The sequence below is a fragment of the Rana temporaria genome, chromosome 8 (genome assembly GCF_905171775.1).
Source record: "Rana temporaria chromosome 8, aRanTem1.1, whole genome shotgun sequence".
Lineage (NCBI taxonomy): Eukaryota > Metazoa > Chordata > Amphibia > Anura > Ranidae > Rana > Rana temporaria.
This window is the reverse complement of record NC_053496.1, coordinates 58,725,923-58,745,234: the sequence shown is the minus strand read 5'-3', so window position 1 is coordinate 58,745,234 and position 19,312 is coordinate 58,725,923. Positions and strand designations below refer to the sequence as shown.

At 41.8% G+C, this 19,312-nt stretch overlaps 1 protein-coding gene across 7 annotated transcripts in view; it reads right to left on the bottom strand.

The window, feature by feature from the left end:
• SH3PXD2A (SH3 and PX domains 2A) overlaps window positions 1-19,312 on the bottom strand; it is a 424,441-nt gene that overhangs the window by 282,708 nt on the left and 122,421 nt on the right. For all 7 annotated transcript variants that reach the window (XM_040361850.1, XM_040361852.1, XM_040361846.1 and 4 more), the window contains one exon: window positions 4,139-4,214. In XM_040361850.1, coding sequence (XP_040217784.1) covers window positions 4,139-4,214 — 76 coding nt within the window. The remainder of the gene's footprint in view (window positions 1-4,138; window positions 4,215-19,312) is intronic.

The following is a 19,312-nucleotide window of genomic DNA, read 5'->3' as shown; positions in this document are numbered from 1 at the left end:
TGGGCCGGCGTAAGCCCGCGTAATTCAAAGTAGGCTGGTAGGGGGCGTGTTGAATGGAAATGAATCGTGACCCCACGTAAATGACGCGCCTAACGAACACAGCATGCGCGAGCATGCTCAGTATCACGTCGAATTTTCTCCCTAAGCTACGCCGGTTCAATGCTTAGTCGACGTGAACGTAACCTACGCCCATCCCCATTCATGTACGACTTACGCAAACAACGTAAAATACGACGCTGTTCCGACGTTTCCGACATCCATACCTTAACATGACTTACCCCTGCTCTATGAGTGGTAAAGTTACGCCGGTCGTACGCCTTACGGAAACAGCGTATTTTAATACGCCGGGCGCAAGTACGTGGTGAATCTGCGTATCTAGCTCATTTGCATATTTGACGCGGAAATATACGGAAGCGCCCCTAGCAGCCAGTGTAAATATGCACCTAAGATACGACGGCGTAAGAGACTTACGTCAGTCGTATGTTAGACAAATTCTGGCGTATCTGATTCTTTGAATCAGGCGCCAAGATACGACGCCCCACATTCGGACTTACGACGGCGTATCTGGAGATACGCCGTCGTAAGTCCTTTGTGAATCTGGCCCCTGGTCTTTCCAGGGACGAGCTCAGCAGCTCCAGTCGGTGTCTCGGGTCCTCATTGGATAGATTGATAGCAGCAGGAGCCATTGGCTCCCGCTGCTGTCAATTAAATCCAATGACGTGAGAGCCGGGGGCGGGTCCTACTGCCTTTTTTCAATAGACGCAGCAGCAGGACACGGGTAGCGTGCCCGCACGAGTGCCCCCAGGGAAAGCACTCGAGAATAGGAGGAGCCAGGAGCGCTGCAGAGGGACCCGAGAAGAGGAGGATCTGGGCCGCTTTGTGTAAAACCCTTGCACAGAGGAGGTAAGTATGACATGTTTGTTATTTATTTATTTTTTTAAACAGGACTTTACAACCCCTTTAAGGGACAAAGAATAAGTAATTTGGGTACATAAAGTTATGCTGCTACTGATGGAAGATTGGTCACTGGCAAACAAAGCCGTAAGAACAGCCTAGTATGACCCCTCATATGAACAGAGGGGAGGGACCTGCATCCCAATGTGCTCCAAGAAAAATTTAAATTGTACATTAACTACTAACCAGAGCCATTTTTGCACACTTTAAAATTCACACTTTAGGACTTAAGATTAGTTAAACCACCCAAATAGTATATGGCTTCTGAAAGCAAAGACCTTGGGGAATAAAATGGTGGTAGCTCAATTTTTTTGGTCACATATTAGCACGCATGTTTATCAAACAAAATAATTCAGTACACTAAGCCCCAGTTCACACCGTTGCGACTTGTCATGGGATTTGACAGTTCCAAATTGCATATCAAGTTGCACCTTGTCGGCACGATATTCAAATTTTTCGAGTTTCACCTGTAGTGAAGTATAAAATCTAGTGGGGCAAGACTAGATGGGTTATGCCAGCCATACAATAAAATCTCCCTCTTGCACTTACTGTACATTTCCCATCAACGTACTTCACATAAAAATGTATCTCAAAGTAACATTAATTACATTAACATTTTCATTCTCTAACCATCACCTTTTTTTTACAATAGTCTTTATTCAATTTTGAAGTATAAGTACAAAGATACTTTTGAAGTACAAAGAGATTACATTTTCTGGGGTTATCTTGGCACATAAGGCACATGGTACAATTATAAAAAAAAATTCTTTGCTGTTACTATAATGAAACTCATTGGTATTCTAGAACAATAGCCAAGGGACTCTCCAATAAGGAGATCCTACTTACTCCTCAGCTATGGAAGTTCAGAAACACTACAGGTCATTTTATTGCATTGTTTCTACAAAATGCACATATTCATTATGACCTATTATGGGATTTATTTAAAAAAACTAGTCCTAAAATCAAAATGTTTCATTCTATCATTCAAAGTAGAACATGATTGTTGGGGGCAAAAATGTTTTTGTTTCTGGCCATGTCTACTTGCACCTCCTTGCGTCCACAAACTCAAAAGCACCTCAATAAATTTATAGATGGCTTAAAACGATTGAGGTATTTATGTATGATTTTGACGTCAAAAAAATATTTTGCCCCATTCATCCAAGTCCACATTACTTTCTAGATACCATTCCCATTTGTCCATGTATAGTAATTTCTTGGGGATCAAGTATAGAGTAGATAGCAGAGATGATTCCGGGAATCTGGTCAAGGTTCTTACTAGGGATGTCATTGACATTAAATCTGCCTGGCATCCAAGAGATTTGAGAAAATTAAATATTTGTTTATAACGATACAATTCTGTATTTAGCATTTTAAATTTAACCTGTAAAACTGACCTTTAAAGGATTCCCTAATCATTGAACATGTCAGCTATTCGCATATGGCCTTTATTAGTCCCCCCAATAGAAGTTTTGATATTGAGATCAGGGTCAACCATAACTTTTCAGTGAAAGTTTGAATCTGATCTCGTCCTCTCTATCACGAATGAGAGGGCGATGGTAATAGGCGGAACACTGAAACTGGGAAGCCGAGTGTTCCGTCTATCACAGAACAGCACAAGGAGGAGCGTGATTTTTTAAAACTTCACGACCGCCGTCTATATCACAGACTCTGGTACACAGATAGGATTCTGCAATAGGCACGGTGAGGTCAGGCTGCAATGGGCACGCTGAGGTCAGGCTGCAATGATCACGGTGAGGTCAGGCTGCAATGATCACGGTGAGGTCAGGCTGCAAATGGGCATTGTTGACCCTTATTTCCGCTTACAGTAGCTGCTGCATTCTCACACTCGGCTTATACCCGAGTCAATACGTTTTCCCATTTTTTTTGTGGTAAAATTAGGTCCTCGGCTTATACTAGGGTCGGTTTATACTCTAGTATATATGGTGTGTATATATATATATATATATATATATATATATATATACACACACACACACTTAACTTATACTATTACATGTAAGTATACCTACAAAGGGGTGCATGATTGTGTAGAAAAGTAAGCACATATAATATAGCATTATTTGGGACTGCAAACATACACAATTAACTTACACCATCGTGTAAGCTCCCTACAAAGAGGTGCATGATTGCCTAAAAAAGTAAAAGTATATAATATAATATTATTTGGGAATGTAATCTCCCATGCCTGTAGCTGTCTCATAGTTTCAGGGGAGAGGTGGGACAGCCAGCAACAGATTCCCCATAGAAAGCCCATTGGTTACATCAGCGCACAGGCATTGCAGCGGTTGTCGGCACTTTCTCCTCTCCCCTGAAATAGACCGCCGGGGAGATCATGTGACCAGACCAGAGTGCCCTGAGAATAGGTAAGTATAAGCATCTACCTTTCACAGGAGAGTTAAAAGATTGTGAAGGAGGTAAAAGCATAGCTAGGAATAGCTTGGTCTTCTACTTTAATTGCAGAGTTGTTCCTATGTAATTTTACTTTGGGAAACGTCACTGTAGCTGTCAGCAGGACAAAATCAGTAATTTATATGCATTAGGAGTACTCCCTGCAGAGATACATAAGTATCCCAACTGACTAAAGATACAGCAAATGTTGGCTCCTTTCAGAGTTTTGTAAAGACTTAAAGGATCACTAAAGGAAAAAAAAATTTAAGCTAAATAGCTTCCTTTACCTTACTGCAGTACTGGTTTCATGTCCTCATTGTTCGTTTTTGCTTTGAAGTAGCTGTAATTCTACTCTGATCTCCACACTTCCTGCTTGTCTGGCTCCTTATGAAAAAACTCATGGGAGCTTCTCACTGTGGTCTAAGCTGTGTGTCTAAAACTTAACAGAACCAATCAGATTAATTTTAAAAACAAAAACACTGCCCTGGATTTGTTTGTTTTTGTTTTGTGGGTCTCTTTACTTCACATAAACATGAAACCAGTTTAAAACCGAAAGTGAAACTAGAGGCACATTATATGATAGAATTTAATCTATTTTTAATCATTTTTAAAAGGAATCAGTTAACTTTTATGTCTCTATACCCTGTAAACAGTCATTTCAGCAAAAAAAAATTCCTTTAGTGACCCTTTAATATTTTTCATTTACGTAGAATTTTCATCTAGCTGTATTCAAAAATTGCAGTACTAAAAAATTGTAGTACTAAAATAATATTACCTGGAAGAAATGGAATAATTCTTTGCTTTGGATCTTTCTGTCCCGCTTCACTGGGGAACTTATCCAAAACTTGCATCTGTAAAAGATCATTCCAAATATATTAGTCAACAAAAGGAATGTATACTGTTGCAACATAGATAATCCACAATAACACCTTAGATTGTAAACTCCTTAAGGGTAGGGACTGATGTGAATGTATAATATATATATGTAAAGCGCTGCATAATTTGACAGTGCTATATAAGTACCTGAAATAATAATAGTAAAAGGCAAAAACATAATTTAGGATGACCGATTTACAAATCTTTAAAATTACAAGTTTGCCATTAGTTTTCTTCAGATATTGCCTTCGTAGTGGTTGTTGGTAATGAGGGATTATTATTATTATTATTATTATTATTATTATTATTATACAGGATTTATATAGCGCCAACAGTTTACGCAGCACTTTACAACATCAAGGAAGACATTATAGTTACAATAAAATTCAATACAGGAAGGATCAGAGGGCCCTGCTCGTTAGAGCTTACAATCTAGAAACTTAAGTTATTGTATAGATGGTCATTTAAATTTCATCAGTATGAATCAATAAGGATACTTAGGAGAATTGTGCACTCGATGTGGCTGGTAGCCACTCAAAAATTGTCCCTTTAAATGCAAATAGGGATTGCGATGATCACAACTGATTTGCTGTTTTAATAGCTCATGATAAGCGCATATAGGACCATATGTCACGGAGCTGCTTGGAGCGAAGCTAGTGATGTTAGTAGCAAGTTAGTAAGTAGTTGGTACAATACCCATTTACTGTTAAGCATCCAGGAAACAGCTTCAGATCATCCGATCATGCTGAATAATATTGTTAACAACCTTATATGCAGGTTACAGCTGTAGCAGCATTGATGAGGTGGATGTACCGTACGCTCAGTGGCTCCGGAATGGATTTCATTAGACATCCGCATGCGCTTGTTGTTATAGAGTGCTTTCCTTGGTATCCGGTAATAGCGCAAATAGAGCTGTGCCGAGAGCGCGAACGGTGCACTGTTCTGGCATAGTGACCTGCGGCTAATGGAATCTCCCGATCTCTGTGTGATCAGGGAGTTTTCAGATCATGTGACCGAAACGACAGCCAATAATGGTGATCACATGACCAAAAGCCCATCCCGCCTCCCGGCATTCTAAAATCATTAAAGGGGAGATGGGAGCCTGTGCCAAGGGGTTATATAACAAACATGTTATACTTACCTGCTCTGTGCAATAGTTTTGCACAGACCACCAATGATCCGCTTTTGTCTACTCCCACCTGGCAAGTGCCCCTACAGTAAGCCGCTTGCTTTGGGGGGCACTCGTGAGGGCTTGATCCCTAGCCACACACTATGCAGTTGATTTACTAAAGGAAAATAGACTGTGCAGTTTAAAAAGTGCAGTTGCACTCTGCAAGTGCAGTTTCTCCAGAGCTTATAGAAAATGAGGTAAAGATTCACTTTGCAAAGAGTACCCAATCGCTTGCAAGGAAAATTTAAAAATTGGATGATGGAATTCAGCAGAGCTTTTGCTCATTTACTAAGCTCTTTGCAAAGTGCACAGTCTATTTGCCTTTAGTAAATCAACTCCTATGTGTTCATTGATACACAGAGAGTGGCTCGGCCTCGCCTCCATGCTCTCTGGTTGTGATTGACAATAGCAGAAACCAATGGCTCCCACTCCTGTCTCTGAGCCTATGAGAAGGGAGAAACACACTACAGACCACTGCTCTTGTGCACAGAGCTGAATCGAGATTAGGCTCAGGTAAGTATAAGCGGGTGGAGGGGGAGCTGCATACGGAAGTTTTTTTTTAACTTAATGCAGCGAATGCATTAAGGTAAAAAAAAAAAACTTTCAACCTTTAGAACCACTTTAAAACTACAGTATTAACAAAGCTTTCTTAGTGTCATTAATCTCAAAGTTTTCCTCTTTTTGGGTATTTTTTTAAGGTTTTATTTATCTTTATACTGTATGTATAAAGTGCTGAACAATTTGAATCTGGAGGATTCACATTTCTTGTATACTCTGGAACAACGGACCTTTATTAATGAAAACTAAGGAAAAGTATTTGAGGTAGGTGAAAATTTAAATTTGAAAAGTTAACATACTCTCTTAGTAGGGGTGCAACGGATCGTCATTGATCCGTGATCCGCACGGATCAACCTATTCGGATCGGTACACATGTGATCCGTATGATCCGTACATTGCGAGCTCCCTCAGCCTCCTCTCACTGCAGTACACTGACTGACAAGAAAGGAGGAGGCGCTAGCACTCGGCCAATCAGGATGCAGAACAGAAGCGACGACCCAGAGTTGCCCTGCCTCCAAACCAATCATCGGGCGCGTTACAAGCAGGCAGCGTGTGTTAGTGTTTTGGCCGGAGCCATGTGTGAAGGGAGAAGGAGCGCTGCGGAGCCCGGGGGGGAGGAGGAGGGGGAGGAGGAGGGGGAGGCCGAGTGTTTGTTATTGTATTCCTGGACGGGGGGACGGGGGAGGATGCTATTCGGCATCACCAGCACTGGACGAGGACGAGAGCAGAACACATACGGTAGTTAATACATTGCGAGTATATGACACATTCCTCCCCTCCACACTGTGTCCCCTGTCATCACACACACACACACTATGGGGACACCATCATACCCCACAATAATCACTGACAGGTGAAGCCCTGCTGTGTGTGTCCGATCATATATTTTTTTATAGTTATTTTCAACACAAAACTGAGCTTATGTGCATAAATACAGTGTTTAAAAAACCAACAGACTGTTTAGTTTTAAAAGCAGCAGCAAACCTTACATGCTTAATAATGTGACAGAACACCTCTGATTTCACATTTAGTTAAATGTGAAATCAGAGGTGTTCTGTCACATTAGCAAGCATGTGAGGTCAGCAGGTTTGCTGCTGCTTTTAAAATGTAACATGTAAACAGTCCGTCGGATTTCCAAACACTGTATTTAAGCATATAAACTCCATTTTGTGTTGAAAATAACTATGAAATATAAAACTCTGGTGGGTGTAACAAGATTTTTTTATTTTTTTTGCTGATCCGAAAATGATCCGATCCGTGACTCCTGATCCGAGGATCGATCCGATCCGTGAGTTTTTTGATCCGTTGCACCCCTATCTCTTAGTAAAATCAACACTATTGATGTAGAATGTCCAAGTTCATACTAGGGCAGAAGCCATTCCGGGTCAGATTCACTATATTCACATTACTAATTTCTCATCTGTTTTACTGCCAAATTAAACCTTATAAGCAAATAAGGTACAGCTTGATGAATGTAACAGCCTATATGTACCAGATGTTAGCTATTTCTTGGCTTTAAAAATGTAAGATTTGCTCTGAGATAACCAGCAGTAAGATAAGCATGCTAGCACTTGTGGTGCACCAGTGAAAAAAAATTTCAAACATGTTATGTAGTTCTTTTATCTGCCACAGATTCATGACATTTTCTCGGAAATGCATATACAGTTGTGTTCATAAGTTTACATACCCTGGCAAAATGTATTATTTCTTTGCCATTTTTCAGAGAATATGAATGATAACACAAAAACTTTTCTTTCACTCACAGTTAGTGTTTGGCTGAAGTTATTTATTATCAATCAACTGTGTTTACTCTTTTTAAATCATAATCACAACAGAAACGTTTACATACCCCAGTTCCTAATACCGTGTATTGCCCCCTTTAACATCAATGACAGCTTGAAGTCTTTTGTGGTATTTGTGGATGAGGCTCTTTATCTTCTCAGATGGTAAAGCTGCCCATTCCTCTTGGCAAAAAGCCTCCAGTTCCTGTCAATTCTTGGGCTGTCTTGCATGAACTGCACGTTTTGAGATCTCCCCAGAGTGGCTCAATGATATTGAGGTCAGGAGACTGAGATGGCTACTGCAGAACCTTCACTTTATTCTGCTGTAGCCAATGACAGGCCAACTTGGCCTTGTGTTTTGGATCACTGTTACAGTACCTGCCGCTGAGAATGTGTTTTTAGCACGACGGCATCGCGCTGATTCTCGGCGACAGGGTGCCGACATCTCGCACTCGCTTGAATAGTGACAGCACATTCCAACAAGCGCGTCATAGAAGCGACGGGAGATCCGACTTGGATTCCCGCCAATTCTACACGTGTGCGGCGTCTGTTATGAATCCTGAGGGGGGAAGTCCCCGCCGGATTTTAAATAAAAATCCGGCATGGGTTCCCGCCTCAGGAGCATACCGGGCCCTTAGGTCTGTTATGGGTTGTAAGGAGAGCCCCCCCTACGCCGAAAAAACGGTGTAGGGGGACCCCCTACAATCCATACCAGACCCTTATCCAAGGCACGCTACCCGGCCGGCCAGGAAAGGAGTGGGGACGAGCGAGCGCCCCCCCCTCCTGAGCCGTACCAGGCTCGGCGCTGGCTCCCGCGATGGGACTCGTAGGTGGTCAATCTCACCGAGAAAGGGAGCGAAATTGACACAATATCGCGTGCACCGACTGTATGTTGGAAGTTTTGTCTCATGCGCAGCTTCCTGGGTGATACGTGCAAATGTTCGTCCAGTGTTTTTTTATAACATACTGCATTCATCTTGCCATCAATTTTGACCACATGTCATGTGCCTTTGTAGCTCACACATCTCCAAAACATCAGCAATCCACCTCCATGTTTCACAGTAGGAATGTTGTACCTTTCATCATAGGCCTTGTTGACTCCTCTCCAAATGTAGTGTTTATAGTTGTGGCCAAAAAGCTAAATGTTGGTCTCATCACTCCAAATGACTTTGTCAGCCTGGTCTTTAAAAGTCAGAGATTCCTCCACCAGAACTATACGATCCCTGTGGGAGCAAGGGCCCACCACGCCAAACAGAAAACGGGGGACAACCAGATATGTTAACCCAAAACATTCCCAACACTTACCCCCATGTGGGAGACCACACACCCGTCAGTGACTGGGCCAGCAAGCCCTAACCACGCCCCCCGCAGCCCTAAAAGAGGGGGGGCAGGGTGGAAGGGGGGAGAACCCGGCAACCCACTGAGTGGCCCATGTGGGAGGAGGGTAATCCAGGGGTCCGATCATCCCAGGAGGTACCTGCGTCCGCCCCACAACGCGCCAGGGGGACAGTACTAACCACTCCACGCATGCAGGTACCACTCCAGACAGAACCCCTTGCCACCGAAGTGGGGGGGCTGTTGGCTAGGGGACCGCTGCAACTCGGACCAAGTGCCTGGTCGTGTGTGACCCTGCAAGGGCATTTCATTCGCTGGCAAGCCCCTGTCCGGTGGGGCTATGTCGCAGCCTACCTAACGCGGAGCTGATGGTCTGCGCGCGCTTGATGGCCAAATTGGGGGGACCACTGGATCTAAATATCCAGCCTTTCGCCCAGCCCGGCAGTTTATTGTAGATCTCCGCAGGAAAAAAACAGGAAGAAAAAATCAATAAGGATGCAAAAAGAAAAAAAATAAAGTGCTAGAACTGACTGCATACTAGTGGTAAGACTTCACTGTTCTGTGAAAAACTGCTTTCATCATAAGCTTTTAAAATAGGTTCTTTGCTCAGTGACAGATTCACTTTTATTCCCCATTGAATTTTTTCACATATAAATACATCACAACATGCAACATGAATGCAGCAGCTTTACTTCACATGAACAATACTTCTGTCCCTTCCATCACCTATAAACACAACTGGGTTGTGCGAAACATTTGCTGTTAACACAGAACAATCAAACCTTGGACTAGTGCTATACACATGATCCTCACTGGTTTCTCTGTTTATTTACATTTGTGTATTTTTAGACAGAATGAGCTGGAAGTGAACCAAAACACTGTTTTCATGTTACATAGATATCTCTTAGTAATATAAATGGACTGATTAAAGCTCATGTTCGCATTGAAGCCGTTAAACAAGTACTGTCCATTTATGCCCAACTTTGGTATATGTACAGAACAGGTCTTTATGGCGTTTTCATGCAGCTCACATGTAAGGAATACTGGATACCTCAGACCACCCACTTCATCTGAACTATCTACATAGCAACAGATGCTATACTCAATGAAAACCTAAAAAGTGTTGCCCGTTTACCCAGGCCTAGAAGATGCATCATAAACAAAAAAAATTCTACTTCTCAATCAGGTACAATGTAGAACTTCATCTTTAAGAGTTAACAACAATAATAAAAATAATGATAATAATAATAATAAAAATAATAATAATAATAAAAAAACAACCAACAGAGTCCATGAAAACTAGCTCCTCTGATGCTGGCCACACACACAGCAGTCTTCAGCAATTTCAACTGGTACCACTTCCAACTCCCCAGGGGACCCAGATAAACCAGGAAGTGCTGGGAGCCCCCAGCACAGCCGAGGGCTTTGCTCCGAATCTACTACAGCGGACCAGCGGAACCAGACCGGCTAATCACAGTGGTGTTACCTAGATGAGCGCTGTTCCTTCTTACTGTTGTGAGTTGCCACTCTGTTATTTAGAAAAGCCAGTAAATTTATGCTACACCTAGAAGGCGCTGCTTCTATTCTCGGGAAGGAAGGACTAGACTACCCTGGGAAAGAAAGAGGGTCTCGGTCTATAGACCACCTTGTCTCTATGTAAGAAAGAAAAGGTTAATTTAATAAAAATGCTGCCAGCTCAAAAGGTATGCCTGAAAGAGGCAATGATCAGTGGGATACCTCAGGTCTTAGAAGAAACAAAAGTAAGAGATTAAAATCCCATGGGTAAAAGGGAGATCATAGTGGAAACTGGCATGACAATCTCCCTGTATAAAGGTCTTGCCTTGAAAAGAGAGTTTGAAGCCTCAAAGTGTTACTAAACCCTTATTTATTTTTTAAATAAAATAAGAGAACCCTGTGACAGGGGGTCTGGCCTGTTTAGAAGAATCCAATGTTTGTGCACCAGAAGTCCATGTATTAAGCTCTCCTGGACCAATTTGGGATGATGAGAATCACCAAAATCCAATCTTCCACAAAACCTCAGCCAATGGCAGAGAGCGCTGATCGGAGTGTTCTGGCGGGGGAGATCGCAAGGGAGATTGCTGAAGTAGCCTCGCATGGTTTGTACAGTGGCTCTGACCGGAGCTGAAAATCGGAACTCCTGATCTCCATACTTATGAGCCAGGGACCCACAATATCCCATTATTGAAGCCTTTGGATCAGCACGAATAACATGAGGCAACTATATTTTTCAAACGATTGGTCAGCAACGGTGGGATACTGTACATAGTTTTCCTTTAAACTATAAATCGCTATGATTAACTATGTATTTATCTAGAAGGAGAATGTTCTACTGTCCAACTGGAAATATCCGATACATTTTTCAATTCACAATGTGATATATTAAGTAATAGTGTATTAACCTTTACAAGATTACAATATAATTCAAACAGAGCAATATGCTACTAGCATTACAAAATCAAAAATAAAGCTTTGACCTACCTTTTCCTCAAACCATTTACTATAAAACATATATAGAGTGACAAAAACATATGAACAAAGATTAAATTCCACTACTAAGATGTTAGAAGGATTTATATACCATTTTATTTCCAAGAAAATTTCCCTGCAGTTCATAAGAATTATGTTTTTTCAAATAGATGACGTTCTAATGGAAAGTTCTACAAAGCTGGGAAAGTCATTCACCTCTATAATTTATAAAATCCTCATAAGTCACCTAGTTTAGGAGACCTGACAAAATGCACTTCAACATCCAAAAAAAGGGATTGCCTATTATAAAATAATCAATTGGGATGAGTTCAGGTTTAGTTTGTATTTTGCTATCAAAATGACTAGACTCGATTTACAGTATTTTAAATACATATTTTATAGATATATCTTTGATTCTGATATAAAGATATATTGCTACATGCACACAACTTTCAGGTTCATTAGGCTGCCTAAAGAGAACCTGTCCCTTATCTATCAGCTTGACGTAGGTTACTAAAAAGGTCTATTAACCACTTCAATACCAGGCACTTACCCAAACAGAATTTTTAACATTTTGTTCCCACAAATAGAGCTTTCTTTTGTTGGTATTTGATCACCTCTACAGTTTTTATTTTGCACCTCTGCAGTTTCTCTTTTGTTTCTGTTATAAAATTTTGTAAATAAGAACGTTTTCTCCTTCACTGATGGGCACTGATAAGGTGGCACTGACGGGCACTGATAAGGCAGCACCGATGAGGTGGCACAAATGAGGCGGCACTGATGGGCACTGAAAGGCTGCAATGATGGGTAATTATGGGTGGCACTGATAGGTGGCACTACTGGGCACTGATAGGCGTCACGGCTGGGCACTGATACGCAGCACTGATAGATGGCACTAATAGGCATTCCTGGTGGCACTCGCAGGCATTGTGGATGGGCACTGATTGGCAGCTGCCTGGGCACAGATTGCCATTTCCCTGGTGGTTCAGTGTGTTGGCCATCCCTGGTGGTCCCAGTGGCATCCTGGTGGTCCTGGGCGTGCATCCGAGGGGGGGCTGCACTGATAAACAATCAGATAGGACCCCCCCTTGTTAGAGCAGCCAATTGGCTCTCCTCTACTCGAGTGAGGAAAAGTTGATCAACGGCTCTTCCTTTTCATCGTGATCAGCCGTGATTGGACACTGATCACGTGGTAAAGAGACTCCATCGGAGGCTCTTTATCAAGAGCGGTGTGTCAGCACGGGCACACTGGTGGCTGTTATCCTGCTTGGATATACAGTCAGGATAACTGGACCACCGCCCGACCATCATTTTGCTATACAGGCCAGGCGGAAGTGGTTAAACTTTATTATGGCTAATTTCTCTTTCAGATTCTTCTCACTCCTCAAGCTACAATATTGGCCTACCAGCCCAAATGTAAATAGGAAATAGATAGCAGGGCTTTGAAGGCGGAGGGGTGGGATGGGGCTATGGAAGTATGTATAAAGATCTTCCCTAAATTGTGTGATCAGCTTACACATCCTTCACATAAAATAAAAATGGCTAAATTCAGAATCACTGACCCTGGGCTGAGAGTCAGGTCTACTGTACCTACTTTAAAGGCATGCCTCCTGGTTTGCAAATTGGTTCCAATCAGCCAAAGGACAAAATATTTATGTGATGCTAGGAAATGAGGGATCTGAATGTAAAGTGTATTTTCATTTTTGCAGCCAGAATAAACGCTTGTTCACATTAAACACGGCTTTGAAATCGTGCAACTTCATCTAAAATTGCACACTTTCATGTACAGATGTCTATTGAAGTTGCACCCAAAGTTGCCAAAAGTAGTGCAGGGACTACTTTTTCAAAATAAGTGCCATGCTGCACAGTCAGCTTCATATCAATTGGAATGGTGCTGTTGTTGCCGGAAATAGGCTGTGACTTGTCATGCGATTTGATCTGTCAAATCGCTCCACTGTGAACGAGGGCTAACACCTGCTTAATATACGATATATAATATTCACATACTCAGACAGCAGAACTTCCAGCACAGTAAAATCCTACTAGTCATCTTTGTTTTTTGATGGGGCTGGGCAGCTGTGTTGTTATACTTAACCCCGTCTAAACCATGCTGGCAATTTTTTTTTTTTCAAATGCCAGCAGCTACAAATACTGCAGCTGCTGACTTTTAAAATATGGACACTTACCTGTCCCTTGGCTGCACCCGCTGCCATCCTCGGTGAGGGAATCAGGAAGTGAAGTGTTGTGGCTCCACTGCCTGGTTCCCTACTGTGTATGCGCGAGTAGCGCGGCACGCTGTCACTGTTCCCCGCTCTCTCCTGGGAACAGTGTGTTTCCCAGAAGACAGCGAGGGGTGCGGGTAGAGGCGTGACTGCCGCAGTAGTGTATTCCCGGAAGTGGGTGCAAATACCTGTCTTAGACAGGTATCTGCACCCCCTTCCCGCTGAAAGGTGCCAAATGTGACACCGGAGGGGAGGAGGGTTCCGAAAAGCGGAAGTTCCATTTTTGGATGGAACTCTGCTTTAAGGCCAAGTTGGATCACCACGTTTTCTATAGCAGTGACCAGTCTTCTTGTGCAATGTTCATCTTGTGCCGTGTATACATGGTCGGAATTTCCAATGGAAAAAGTCAGATGGGAGCTTTTCATCGGATATTCCGACCGTGTGTATGCCCCATCTGACTTTTTACGTCGGAATTTCTGACGGACTTAGATAGAGAGCCGGTTCTCTATTATTCCGTCGGAAATTCCGACAGTTTTGCCCGGTCAAAAGTCTGACCATGTGTGCGCGGCATTAGATGTAGTATAGTCTATGCTGACCCTGAACAAGCTAAGCAGTAATAAGTTACCATTTCTAAACCTATAAATTATGTAGTCCGAATATGATTACAGATGCAAAAGCTAGGTCATTGCAATTAAAGTGTACTTAACTTTAAAAAAAATATAGGAGGGACACAGCATTTTTCCTAAGAAGGACCAGTGAGTTAATAGGAAAAGTGATGCATGACAAGGTTGTGGGAGAGATGCCCTAAGACACTGTAAATTAGATCTTTGGTCCTGAATCAGAGTAACTGTTTTTATAGAAAAGATGTTCTGAAAATAGTCAACTGTGGCAAATAAAGAAAATTAGAGAACGCCATCAGGTAAAGAGATAAATAGGATGCATCCAAAAGGATAGGTGGATTTAAGGACAACAGAAAACCAGAAAGTGACAGTATCCTATGGAAAGAAATATATATGGCAACAGAGTCTGGATTTTTTGGTGGCTGCCAAAGAATGTTAGAATAGAATATAAACACAACACCCCCATTCTCAAATCAAACCCCTTTTAAGCCTCTTAATAATAATAATAATAATAATAATAATAATTTCTACATTGTAAATAAGAAATTACTTGCGTTTCCTAAAAGGTCCTTTACCTGTAAATTCAAAGTGCCCTTTTGCATTTTTTGTCTTCAATTTTGTTGAAAAACACAATTCTATTGGTAAAGTTCACCCAAATAAAGACTGACAACTTACGACCACATACAATTTTCAGGAAAAACAGCAGTACTGTGCTGTAAAAAGACCAGCAAAAAACTACAAAACAATAGTGATTATGTAAACTCTTAAGGAGACTACAGTGTTTTAAAGAATTCTGAAAGCTGAAATGCTGGCATATTTATAAAATATGCAATTTTTATACACCTTTATACAGGTAGGCAACGTATAAATTTAAGTTCAAATAAGGGGGGGGTGTGGCCAGGCAGCGGATTCTGTGGATACAGATTATATCACTCCAAACATCTCGCAAACAATGACGGAGGCGCTGCTGATTATGTTACTACCCTCACCTTACCTATATACACCTGATGGCTTCCATAAAACGATAGGATACCGTTCCGAATCGCGGACATCATGGTCCAAAATCTCTGCCCAAAGACTCCTCAGCCTCTGTCAGCAACCCAGAGGATTCCTCAGGAGGCATATCTGAGGCAGATGACACTGTGCCCCTGGCTGAGGCCAACAGTCCAGGATTTGACTGGGACACAGCGAGTACACCAGGAGATCTCTTTGCTAGGCCCCCAGACCCCATCACTACTGATGGCCGTGGTGAACCCACACTGCGGGTCAAAAGAGAGATCAAAAGAGAGATCACTTTCCTGCGGCAAGATACACAAAAGCTGCAGGAGAGAACGTCTGCTCTGGAGGGGAAAGTGAGTTCCATAGAGGATGACATGGCGTCCATGCAGCGTGATCTCACTTACAACACCCACATTACTGCACAGCATGTTTCTCGCCTGGAAGATTTAGAAAATAGGATGAGGCAAAATAATATGAGAGCTATAGGATTACCTGAAAAAGTGGAAGGCAAGAATCTGGTGGATTTCATTGAAAAATGTCTCACCGCCACATTTGGCAGGGAGGTGTTTTCCCCCATTTTATCAGTAGAGAGGGTGCACAGGGTTCCAGCTAGGCCTCCGCAACTAGAGGCCCATCCGTGGTCATTTTTGGTTAAACCCCTTAACTATAAAGGACAGGAATGCGGTCCTTTATAATGCCAGAATCCGGCCCGAAGCCCTTAAAGTTTCTCTTTTCCCATATTTTACTACAGACCTGCAGAAACAAAGAGCTAAATTCATGGATGTGAAACGTCGCTTTAGGGATCTGGAATTAAAATATGCCAGGTTGTATCCTGCTCTATTACAGGTGGAGGCTATGGGCTCAGTTCAACTCATCCCCCCCCACTTCTACCCTTCAATTTGCACAAAGGCAGTTTTGTAATAATTTTCACGCTACTTATTCAGTGTACTCGAGGGGAGTGAGTGTCCTGATCCGAAGGGGAACCCAATTTTCCTGTGTGGAGGTTGACATTGACACAGACGGTCATTATGTATTCTTATTGTGTTCCCTTTATGGGACAAGATGTATATTTGCAGGGATATACATTCCTTCACCATTTTCAGATCATCTCCTTAAAAAGTTAGAAAACTTTATGGGCCACTACCCCAAAATACCTGTTCTTGTCCTGGGGACTTTAATAAGTATATTGATCATGAGAAAGACAAGCTCTCCACTCATAATATTGGAGGAATAGCGAAAAAGCGGAGGACATACAGCCTTTGCACATCTTCTCTCAAAGATGGGCCTTACGGATGTGTGGATAATGCACAACCCTGATGCGCAGGTATATTCCTGTCAGTCTGCCTCAATTGGGGGGCTGTCTCAATTAGTCATAGGGTTGGGAAACTAGCTAATTTTGCAGATGATAGACTCTTTGCATTACTCTGCTAGACATGTATCTGATCATTCCCCACTCCTAATAGATATCCTGAGCTGGGGCCGGAGTCATGCGTTATGGAAGTTAAACCCTTTCTGGCTGTCTCTACTTCTGGACCCTGATCCGATACAGGCTTTATTGGCTTCCTTTTTTAGTTATAATACAGGGATACCTATTATAAATAAGGTGCCAAATGTGATATTAAACAGCGCTCAAAAAAATATGTGAAAATGTAAATATCAACAAATATAATATTGGTACAGTGACATAGTGAAAAATAAATAAATAATCCACCCTCTAAGTGAGTCAATATATAAGTGTCCAAAAATCCGTGCAAAAATCGCATCAAAAAATACCAGGTTGGCAAATAAAGTCCATGAACTGTCTAAGTGAACAAAAAAATATATATAAATAGTTCATAAATGGAGAGCAAAGGAAAAGAAAAAATCCTTCCCGATCTTCAATAAGTGCTTTCACCACACCACAGTGACTGCGTGCTTCCACCACCCATCAGAAATGCAAACTCACCGCAACAAATGGCCTGACACTTTCGTGTTTAGGCACACAGGCTTGTTAACTGACCCCCTCAGTTTAGTTGATAGAACTCCTTCTTTTCATATAGGGTGGAGCATTCAGTTAAACAGATGGAGATCCGAAGCAAAAAGAAAACTCCAAGATAACAGCCATATGCAAATAAGAAAAAGAGAGCACAATAGTGTGATACTGTAACACAACTTTTAATAACACACTACAAATCTCCCAAAGAATGCACTCACAAAGGTAACTCTTGTTACAAGCAGTGTATAAATCCAAAAACTGACACGGTGTAAAACAAAAAATAAAGATATCCTCCAGGTGAACTAGTGGTCACAGCGGACCAACGAATAGCCCAAGTGTTACTCACAGCCCTTGTGCAGGTGTACTGGAGCTGCTGCTTAGGTAATTGAGCTGGTGGCAGATTAGACCATTCCACGTTCAAGCTTAGAAAGTTAGGTGTGCGGTTGTGACTTCAGTAATCACTCCCCGACATGTTTCATCGAAATGATTTCTTCATGGGGTTACTTACCAGCTGTCTAGTGCCGCTTTATATAGTTGCCAGGGTCCTCCCTCCCCCCTTGTGTTAATCAGTAGGCACGCATCATAACAAGCTGCAGCTGAGTGGACTTACGTTCCTCCCAGCCATGCTAACATGCAGCTGATCCGCTCATCCAATCAGAGCAGCATCATCGTCATGACGCTGTAGCTGGCATTCTTCCAACGTGGTGGAGGCCCTCAGTGGCGACGTTGGTGTATTACACCACATCCCACTGCCTAGTATCGAATGTAATGTCTAACCCCGATGGTTAAACTGGGGTATGACACTCAACCTGCCTGCAGTGTATTCCATAATGGAGGGATGAAAACCAAATATTGCTGACTGTCAGCTTTTCGGATGTCCCTATGACCACAAGTTACCTCTAGGGTCTATGCATACAGAGTATAGCAATATAAATTCAGAAACACAGAGTACATTGGCTCTCATTATTTAAGCACAAGAGCCAGCCAATTAGTGGTGTGTATAGTTATGAATGACATGTATACATATATAAAATATATATTATATAGCACTCTAAAATCTACAAACACATCTCTAGACAATAAGTGTATATACAAAATATAAATGATATTTTAAAAATTGTATATAAAAGAGTTGCAGATATTGTTATCCATATTAAAAATGCATAAAAATATTAGTTAAAAGATATTAATAGGAATAAACAATATATATAAAATAATACATATATTTTTAAAAATGTTAAAATTATTTAAAAACATTATATTAAAATGAATACTGGAAAAAGATAATAAACTGGGCCATGAGCTGTAAATGACATGTGTATAAATATACGTTAGTAAAACAAATAAATGCTCTGGTTTAGACGTAAGTGGGTGTACTACATCATCCCCATATGCATGCACTCATCAAAACTCTGATCATGACGGGTAGCCCAGTTGTTTGGCCCCCTTATATAAACATAGCTCATGATCATCCTATATATGTAAAAACGCATGTCTCAAATCTATTGCTCATAATTTAGGCATTGCTAATGAAGCAATTCACATCCAGTTCTATGTTTAGTCCCCTCGGAAAATGGCTTTTTAACAGGAAGATCCATTGAGTTTCGCGCTGCGACAGGTCTCTCACCCTATTTGAGCCTCTCCACGAAGGGTACACACAGTCAATGCCGCAGAACTGAGCTAACGAGGGGTCTTGGTTATGTTTTTCTTTAAAGTGGACTGACACACTATGATACTCGAAGCCTTTCTTAATATTCGCAAGGTGTTCAGCCACTCGAATCCGCAATAACCGCTTGGTTCTCCCTACATAAAGTAGCCCACAGGGGCACCAGATCAGGTATACTACGTAAGAAGAGTTACACGTAATAAATTCTTTAATAGAAAAACTCTTCCCATCACTACTCATGACCTGTTGTTTACCCCTG